The sequence below is a fragment of the Lampris incognitus genome, chromosome 7, assembly GCF_029633865.1.
Source record: "Lampris incognitus isolate fLamInc1 chromosome 7, fLamInc1.hap2, whole genome shotgun sequence".
Taxonomy (NCBI): domain Eukaryota; kingdom Metazoa; phylum Chordata; class Actinopteri; order Lampriformes; family Lampridae; genus Lampris; species Lampris incognitus.
In genome coordinates this window covers 19,670,047-19,680,181 of record NC_079217.1, presented here as the reverse complement: position 1 = coordinate 19,680,181, position 10,135 = coordinate 19,670,047, and the positions used below count along the sequence as shown (strand labels likewise).

Genomic DNA, 10,135 nt, shown 5'->3' with positions numbered 1-10,135 from the left:
GGGCGATGGTGGGGGCTGTCCACTTGGGACTTGACTACTCTGCCATGGCTGCAGACTAGGCTGCTGACACATAAGTGCAGGCCTACCGGACAGCTGACACTGGGCTGCAGTTGAAGGATGTTGTGTTCAATGACGCCGAGGCCACACTTCTCTGTGACATCTCCATGGGTAAACCCCGGCCTATGGTGCCCACTGGCTGGCGGCAGCGGGTTTTCGACGCCATCCATGGCCTTTTACACCCAGGCGTGAAGGCGTCTACGAAGTTGGTGGGGGCCAAGTTCGTGTGGCATGGCGTCAGGAAGGATGTCAAGGACTGGGCAGGTACCTGCGTAGCGTGTCAGCGCTCCAAGGTTCACCACCACACCACCCCTGGCGCTGTTCCTGTTGCCTGGGAGGCGTTTCGACCATGTCAATGTGGACCTAGTGGGACCCCTTCCTTCCTCCCGTGGTTTCCCTCACCTCCTCACCATGGTGGAAAGGACCACCAGGTGGCCGGAGGCTATTCCATTGTCATCTACCATGTCTGCTGAGGTGGCCCGGGTGTTCATCGGGTCCTGGGTAGCCCGGTTTGGCACGCCATCTGACCTCACTTCTGACCGGGGCCCACAGTTCACACCCAAGCTCTGGACTGCAGTCGCTGAACGCCTAGGGGTGAAGTTCCACCGCACCATGCCGTACAACCCGCAGGGCAACCGTTTATGTGAGCGGTTTTATCGTTTGATGAAGGCCAGTCTTCGGGCCAGCCTCACAGACAGCAGCTGGGTCGACCGTCTCCTATTGTTCGTGCTTGGCCTGCGGACCGTCCCTAAGGAAGACTTCCAGTCCTCATCGGCTGGAACTTGGGACAGGCCCGTTCAACTGGCCCAGCCTCCTTGGCGTGGATGCCCACCTGCCCCTAACCTTCAAGAGGAGTAGTTTTGGCCGCATTATTCGTCCCCCACCGCGTTGTTTTTTTTCTCTTTTTGTTATGGTTAATTGTGGGAGGGGGGGGGTGTAGTGACCTACTTGCAGGTTAGATACTCACCATGTGCAAGAGACGGTCCCTTTAAAGACTGGGTTCAGGGGTTAGCAGGGGGAATCCTGGGTAGACATGAGGCTGTGGTTTTGATGATTAAAAATTGTTTACTTAAATTTTGTTGGAGGAAATTAACGACCCTACGGCTGTGTGGTCAAAAGCAGACGTGGTCTCGTCTCCTTTCTTTCATCCTTCACAACCATATTTCAGCTTAGGTCATTATTAAAAGAAATTCACACTGCCGAGCCAACACGGCCCAAAATGTGTGCTGGTGAAACCATTTGAAGCGTAAATCTCCAGAAATAAAGATGCAGTGTGGATGCATTATTCGGCGGGGTGGTATCCCGCGTGGTGCATGCAATTCTCGGCGGGGAGGCAGAATTCGGCAGGACACCACCTTATGGCCTGTCAGATAAATCACTTTGATTGGCTGAGGTGCAGGAACCACGTGATTTAAATAACTGCGTGTGATTGGGCTGGGGCCTCCTTGCTCCGGCTAAACCAGTACCGTAAAAACTGGAGAAGTTGCGCCCGTATCTAAAAACGATCCGTTGACAACGTTATAAAAAAATTTTTCAATAATTTTTCAGAAATGGGTCGCGGTCTCGATACAGCCATTGCTCGAGCTGGACCCGAACCACCGTCCGCTAATTAGTGAACCCTGAATTAGTCCGTCCTCAGTTTATTGTGCAGTGAACTGGCGACACGGTCACTTCGGACAATGTGTACACGTAACTGGCCTCAACAGTGATCCCCCACGGCAATGGCGAAGACGACAAATTGCAGTACAGCCTGCTAAAATTTCGGTTGTAATTTCAATGACAGCGAGACAATTCGATTCTGAGTCAGATCTGCTCTTTACTTGTACACTGTGAACTGTCTTGTTGGGAATTCATGCACTGATCCAGGATCTGAGCATGTTTCAATGTTTTGTCGCGTTTTAGATTGGGCATGCGCACACCAGACAGTAATCCAGGTCTGTTGACAAATACTGGGGGAGGGACCATTACGCCGTAAGTAGATCTTTGTTCCGACTGTAATATACGTGTTAATAATTGAATTCTGTGCGTGAAATGTAGTTAACAAAATATCACTTGAAAATATATCTGCCAGTCTGGGCATGCATTTCATCTGGAGAGTAAGGCAAAGGGAAACGCTTTGTTGAACATCTGCAGAAACCGCTGGGGCCCGAGTAGCATTGTATAGGATACTGTAGCAGTAGCCTGCCCAGTTTAAACGAGCTGGCTGCTGCAGTGAAACAGCCAACATCTTAACTTGGCTACACTGTGTGATATAGTCCTCATTTCAGGCCCCACTGTCGGGAGAATCCTTGCGGTGATCACCGCCAAAGCTCTACGAACGACCATTTATTTATAGACCTCCTCCCTCGCTTTTCAAACTTGTCAACTTTTTTTTTCATAGTCTGGCTCCGGAGTGAGTGAAGGCGGTCTCCTCATTCAAGACTCTTGGTGAAAAAAAATGAAGAGGTTAGTGGGATGCACATAAACGCAACTGTAATTTATTAAAAGGAATACATTCATCAAGAAGCCGAATATTAACCTAAGCTACTGACTCATTGCCGGTTTCCTCGAAGCTAACTTGATAAATCCCCCTGATGTCTTTGGTATGTAGTCAACAGAAGAGCCCTGACCCAGATGGCTCCATTCCTGTCAATGAGGAAGGTAAAAAAAAAAAAACACCACAAAGTCAAATTGATGATAGTTTTTGCACATTCTTGTTATATTGAAAGTGTTGTTATATGTGTGAGCTGGGGTGGTTCAGACATCTGTTAAGGATGCATACCTAGTATACTCCCTGTTGGGGGTATACCAGGCTTGCAGGGGCTGTCCCAGGGCATGCTGGAGGGAGCACCTGGGAGTCCTTCGTGAGGAGCTGGAGGATGATTCTTTCAAAAGACGAAACTGGGCAGCTCTGTTTTCTCTGTTGCCACTGTGACCCTGACTGGAGAAGCAGGAAGAAGATGGATGGATGGATAGATGGGTGAATGTATAGATGAATGGATGAAAGGCTTATGTGCAGTGTTTCAATTTAAAATTATTTAAAATTCATCAAACATGCTTTAAACAAAGAAGGGTAAAGTTAATTATTTTTGTTTTTGTGCTTTCTTAGGGTCAGTAGCCACTGCAGAGGACCCCGCAGCTATTGCCACCATTCAGTCTGCTTCTACTTTCTCCGATCAGCCAATAAAATATCTCTTTAAGACAGAAGGTGCAGGTGGCCAGGTAGGCAAAATCAGGCCAGTTAACTTTTTTCCAGCCTCCAAACTACAGTTCCTCATGTTGAGATCGAAACACAAAACACACAAAAACTTGAACCAATGCCATATATGCATGACATTCTGTGCAAGAACTAGTTGATGCAGTGTAATTTTTAAACTCGGGTGTGAAAACACTATTTGCCAATTCATATCACAACTGCGGTATGTGTCGGTAAACTGCTGGTATAGTATTGTTTCTGTGAGGTGTAGTCTCAATAAGCAATGCATTGTTTTGTGACCCAGGTGACCTACAGGGTGATCCAAGTCTCAGATGGTCAGTTGGAAGGTCAGACGGATGGAGCTGCAGCAGTCAGCCTGGTCACTGGGTTCCCAGCAGCGACACAGTCTGTGACACAAGTGAGCATAAGACTGATAAAAGCAATTTGTCAACTGAATTCGGATTCAGTCTGCAAAGGTCTGAGATACAAATGCTGCAGACTTCCTGCAAACTGAATTTAAGCAACTGTTCATCTTCTGTTTAGTCTGCCACACATACAGAAGAACTCGACAAGTTTCAATATTTATCATAAACGATGGGGTTATTCATTTAAACATGCCAATTGATTTCTTAGCATTTTCTTGGCATCTTTTTTGTGTCATGTGAGTCTCCCTTGTGTGCACGTGCAGTCGGTTCTCCTCCCAGGTCTCTGTGGTTGCCACTTGGACGCTGCCTGGCATTCCCCTCGTCACATTTTCTTTTTTTATCTTATAAATCCATTTTTTTTTTTTTACATGATGATGCTGGTCACGTAGCTTGGGTCCTGGACTGTTCTGGTGCCGCCTGGACACTGCTTGGCACCCTGCACATCGTATTCTTCATAAATTTTATAAGTCCATTATAATTGTGTTTACCCTCTTTTAATGTTGTATTGTGTAAACGCAACATCCATTGCACATTGTCTGTCTTGGGAGAGAGATCCCTCCTTTGTTGCTCTCCCTGAGGTTTCTTCCTATTTTTTCTCCCTGTTAAAGGGTTTTTTTTTGTAGGGAGTTGTTCCTTATCCGATGAGAGGGTCTAAGGACCGGATGTTGTGTTGCTGTTAAGCCCACTGAGGCAAATTTGTAATTTGTGATATCGGGCTACAAAAATAAAATTGACTTGACTTGACTTAAACTAGGAGGCACCCACAGACTAATATGTCTCTTGCGTTCAGGCTGTGTTCTCTCAGTCGGAGGGATTGGAGGGAGAGAGCACAGACACACAATACACCTACTACCCCGCCACCATTGCTGATGCCACAACAGGCACCATGGTTACCACTGTACAGGCATCTGACACACTGCTAGGACAGACCACTCCTACAGGTGAGGAAAAGCAAGGGGCGTAACATTATAAAAAAAAGTATTGATGCATGCTCAATAATCCAGGTAAGAAAATCAAAGAAAGTTGAATCAGTTCATATGCAAATAAGGGCATGACCATTAACTAGAGTTACAATGGCAATGTGTACTATTCACAGAAGATTTGGGAATGTTTGCAATCACAGCATTGTAAGATGGGCGACAGAACTATCTACAGGCCAGTGGCCAGTCTTTCAAGGATGAGGATGTGCACATCCTTGATAGGGAGGAACGCTGGTTTGTGAAGAGGGAACGACCATCCCTGAGCTGAGGAGGGCGAAGAGACATCTCTCACCATCTTGCAGTGCTGTGATTGCAAACATTCCCAAATCCTCTGTGAATAGTACACACGGCCATTGTAACTCTAAATAATGATCACACCCATATTTGCACATGAAACTGGTCGTTGGTTTCGGTTGTTGTGCAACTGTATGGTTTATAAGGGTGGGGATACCTGCAGTCAGTTTAGACTGAAGAGGTCACTTAGATGAGTGATGAAACGTTATTTGTCAATAAACGTTGTATCCAGATGAACTGATTCAACTTTCTTTGATTATCAAAAATTAGATAAATTTTCTCTTGTATTTTTATTTGATAAAGCCTTGACTGGGTTTGTGAAATTATAGTAATGAATGTAGAAATTATAATAGTGGCGACGTACTTAACGAGGAAACAGAATTAACCAAAAGAAGCTTTAAAAAAAACCTTGGACAAGAAGTGTGTGTTTTGGAAGTAGCTGGAGTGTTTGTGTTTTTTTTTCTTTGTCATGAGTGATGCCTTCATATTACGTCACTTATCATTTCTAGGTTTCACTTCTTCACATCACACATAGTTGCTGGTGTTTTCCACAGACTTGGACCTTCACTGTGGTAGGGGGTGGGGGGAGGATGCTCAGATGGGGTGTGTGTGGAATTTATGTTCTTCAACTACAATTAAAGGCCATCAAGTATGGCTGAAATCAAATCATTTGCAACTATTACACTGGGGTTAAAAGCTTTGCTGAAGCTTTTTTTTGGGGGGGGGGGCTTTTTCCCCCTCTTTTTCTCCCCAATTGTATCTGGCCAATTACCCCACTCTTCCGAGCCATCGCGGTTGCTGCTCCACACCCTCTGCCGAGCTGGGGAGGGCTGCAGACTGCAGACTATCACGTGTCTCCTCCGATTCATGTGGAGTCACCAGCCGCTTCTTTTCACCTGAGAGTGACAAGTTTTGCCAGGGGGCTGTAGCGCATGGGAGGATCACGCTACCCCCCCCCCCCCGAACAGGTGCCCTGACTGACCAGAGGAGGTGCTATTGCAGCAACTAGGGCACATACCCACATCCGGCTTCCCACCCACGGACACGGGCATTTGTGTCTGTAGGGACACCCGACCAAGCCAGAGGCAACACGGGGATTCGAACCGATGATTCCTGTGCTGGCAGGCAACGGAATAGGCCGCCACACCACCCGAACACCCCTGCTAAAGCATTTTAATCCGGTTAACCTAAGACTTAAACAGGAGCGAGGAGGGTTACACTGACCTAAACATGAAGAAATAGAGCCATGAACCGAACCATGAAATGACCTCTTAAATTATCACCTTGTCAGAGACAACGCAGTAAATACTATTAACATTCTTGCAGACTGCTATGAGATTGTTGTGATAAAATGTTATGCTCATTATGTTTCTCCTGAATTGATATTCTCTTTTTATTCTACAGGGCAGCTATATGTGATGATGTCACCCCAGGAAGTTTTGACAGGCGCTAGTCAGAGGACAATAGCACCACGCACACAGCCATACATAGCGTAATGTTATATTATGATATAGTATTCATTAAGACGGAAATACTAAATGTGAAAATATGAGCCTTTTTTTTCGGAAAACAAGTAGTACAAATTAAGTAGCTTAATGTTTTGAAATATAACATCCTTATTCATCTTGTTCCTGTAGGAAACAAGAGGCTCCTCGGGCTTCCAGAGATGAGAAAAGGCGAGCCCAGCATAATGAAGGTTAGAACTCAAAAGCTCAAGAGCCTCAAAGGGGCTCAAATCTAATTCAACAAAACACGTCCCCACATCTCCAGTTTTTAGAGCCTGAAATAAGAATTTATGTGTCTCATAGTTGAACGCCGACGCAGAGACAAGATCAATAACTGGATTGTGCAGCTTTCAAAGGCCATCCCAGACTGTAATGTAGATTACACTAAAACAGGTCAGGTGAGTATAATTTAGTCTCTGTCAACCAACTAACGACAGGCTTCAGGTTTGGGTACAGTCCCTGGGCAATATCTCGCAAATTAGATGAATGGAAACTCCTTGAATTGACAATCATTACCGTTAAATTCCTCCAGAAGAAGAGTATTTTAAAAAAAGAAAGAAGGTAATTTGGTAACACTTTCTATGAAGCTTGCCTCTATAACGCCCTATAAGCTTCTATAACGCCCTATACGTGTAGCTATAAGTCATTGTAAGATTCATTATAACCATGTATACGCCCTCACAACACCTCACAACCACCTTTATGATACATTGTCAATTTAAAACGGATTTATGCATTCTAAATATGTCATCATTAGCCTGTTTATCTGTCAGATGTCATCATCATAGCGAACTTGTTTTGCTGAACTTTTGTAGAGATGCATAATGAGACTTCAGTGCTAGTTCACAGTCTTCAACCATAGCCATTAAGTCATTGTAATACACATAATGGGAAAGTATGGGCATTATAGATGCAATACATGCTTATAGTGCATTATAGATGCTTATAGGGCGTTATAGATGCAAGATTCATAGAAAGTGTTTGCAAGCTTCATAGAAAGTGTTACCAGTAATTTTTTTTTTCCAGGAGGGGATTGACAAGTATTTATTCTTTATCTAACCTTAAGAATTGTCTCGTTTGGACAGAGTAAAGGAGGGATCTTGTCCAAAGCCTGTGATTACATAAAGGAACTACGACAGAAGAACCTGAAGCTAGGGGAAGATATTGGCACTCTTGACCGGCTCAGGGTTGACAACCAGCTCCTTAGGCAGGAGGTATAGTCAGATGTTTATCACCTTTGACTAGTGTTCAAACACAAATGATGAAATCATGCTAACGCTGTATTTTTGTCATCATGCTCAACCAGGTAGAAGACTGGAAGTCAAAGAACCAGATCCTGAGGAACCTACTGAGACAACATGGCATTGTGGGATCGTCTGGCACAGACCCCCAGTGAGTTTTATTGACAGTGGGGTTTGACAGCAACCATATCAAGGCGAACATAATACTTCAAATGCTTTCAAATATGTTGTATGCAATTGATTGAGTGTGCATGAAATAGGGGCAAATAGCAAAATAATCCCTTGAAAATTTAAATCCAAATATCAAAGAAAGTTGAATCAGTTCATCTGGACACAACATTTATTGAGAGAGAAACGTTTCATAACTCATCTAAGTGACCTCTTCAGTCTCAACTGACTGCAGGTATCCCCACCCTTATAAACAATACAGTGGCATAATGACCGAAACCAACGACCAGTTTCATATACAAATAGGCGTGATCATTAACTAGAGTTTCAATGGCCATATGTACTATTCGCAGAGGATTTGGGAACTGGGAATGTTTGCAATCACAGCATTGTAAGATGGTGACAGATGTACTCTATGTCCCCCCGTGGTTCAGGGATGGTCATTCCCTCTTCACATAGATGGCCTCTTTGACTCCCCGTTCAAACGAGCATTCCTCCCTGTCAAGAATGTGCACATCCTCATCTTTGGCCACTGGCCGGTAGATGGGTGTAGACTGTGGAGTCCTGGCCTGTGCTATTGAGCTATACAAATAAAATTGACTTGACTTGACTTGTGCCATCTTCTTGGCCAGCGTCTGTTTGGTTTCCCCAATGTGCAAGTCATGGCAATCCTCCCGGCATTTAACAACGTACACTATATTGCCCTGTTTATGCCGGGGGACCCGGTCCTTGGAGTGGACCAATTTCTGGTGCCGCATGTTTTGGGGTTTGAAAGCAACTGAGATCCAAATACTTTGCTGAATTAGACAATTGCACATTTCTTCCAAAGATTTTGAAAGTGCAAATTTTCCCTGATCGAGTAACCCTAACGTTTGACTTAAACTAGCTAAAAAAGTGATCAACTTTTTTTTTTTCAAAAGTCAACATTTTTTTTTGTTGAAGCCCTAATTGAATGCCTCATTCAATGAACATATTATGAGTGTTCCATTAACATTCAACAAGCTCTTATATGAACAATTTTTCCTGTAAATGTTTTTTTCTTAACCTTTTCAAATGCTGTGCTTTGCTGTATTAAATGCAGTCATTTTGAAGTCTCCAACATATTTTATTTACTCTTTGACTTTGTTAATTTTTATTACTTTCCTTTTGACCAGATGATGCAAGATATTTCATCCAGTAATATTTTGCTTTGTATTTTTGTATGTCTTTCCATTAAGCCTAACTGGAGACAAGTACATTTGCATTGCAACAATGTAACTAACTAACTAAATGAAACAAAGTTCATAAGCATTGTATTGTAGGTAGCCAATGTATGTCTTTATAAAAATAAAGAGTGGGAAAAAAATAAATCGTCAGTGCTATAAAAATTGTTTTGATATTGGTCCTGCTAAACTCGTGAAATTGAAAATGCAGGTAAATTTTTTTCTTGATTTTTATAATTGACTTCCGGCCTATAGTATTTATAATTTAGAATGTGGATACAGTTACTATGTTTGTTGTGGAAAAAAAACAACTTTTACCTCCCCATAAATCCATCCATCCATTATCCAAACTGCTTATTCTGCTCTCAGGGTCGCGGGGATGCTGGAGCCTATTCCATCATTTAACTTGAAAATATTATCAGTTGCAGGCTGCATTTTTTTTGGGCTTGTTTTGCTTTTTTTTAGGTTTGCTTATGCTTGGCTGTACATCGAAGCAGAGTGAGTCTATTGTAAATGGAAAATAAGTGGTCAAACATCCTCATGTGCTGTTCAAGTCTACTTACTGCACTAAAGCCCAGTACCCTTATAGAGTTTGCATCTCCCCAATTGCTTCAAACTGCATTGTGTGCAAAGCCAGGAGGTCCCTTTACAAAGTGAATGAATTGTTTGGGTTCTCTGTTAGTTCATACTTCAGAGGTTAGTACAGTGAGATAATATGTAAGAATTTATGGTGATTAACTGTTATCTCGCTGGTTACTACAGTAAATAGACAATTATGAATATCTACTAAATTATATCTAATAAAATCTGATGAAATCATACCAAAGTAACTCTCTACTGGCGCTGTTTAGCACAGGCAGTGCAGAATGACCCTAGACATTGTAGAGTAACCCCCAAAACATCCGTTTATATACTATATATATATAATATATATATACAGTGCATCCGGAAAGTATTCACACCCCTTCACTTTCCCCACATTTTGTTATGTTACAGCCTTATTCCGAAATGGATTAAATCCCTTTGTTTCTCATCAATCTACATACAATACCCCATAATGACAAAGCGAAAAAGGTTTTGTAGACATT

At 43.2% G+C, this 10,135-nt stretch overlaps 1 protein-coding gene across 1 annotated transcript; it reads left to right on the top strand.

The window, feature by feature from the left end:
- The first annotated feature begins 2,000 nt into the window (after window positions 1–2,000).
- usf1 (upstream transcription factor 1) lies at window positions 2,001–9,180 on the top strand. The gene is made up of 11 exons (XM_056283102.1): window positions 2,001–2,028; window positions 2,438–2,502; window positions 2,648–2,697; window positions 3,146–3,258; window positions 3,537–3,650; window positions 4,448–4,598; window positions 6,336–6,423; window positions 6,569–6,627; window positions 6,740–6,834; window positions 7,522–7,650; window positions 7,743–9,180. The coding sequence occupies exons 2-11, from the start codon at window positions 2,495–2,497 to the stop codon at window positions 7,830–7,832; spliced, it is 897 nt and encodes a 298-aa protein (XP_056139077.1). The 5' UTR covers window positions 2,001–2,028; window positions 2,438–2,494; the 3' UTR covers window positions 7,833–9,180.
- The last annotated feature ends 955 nt before the right edge of the window (window positions 9,181–10,135 follow it).

Coding starts and splice junctions, on each gene's coding strand:
- usf1 (XM_056283102.1), top strand. Junction 6,424..6,568: donor CGCACACAGCCATACATAGC/GTAATGTTATAT, acceptor TTGTTCCTGTAG/GAAACAAGAGGCTCCTCGGG. Junction 7,651..7,742: donor ACCAGCTCCTTAGGCAGGAG/GTATAGTCAGAT, acceptor ATGCTCAACCAG/GTAGAAGACTGGAAGTCAAA.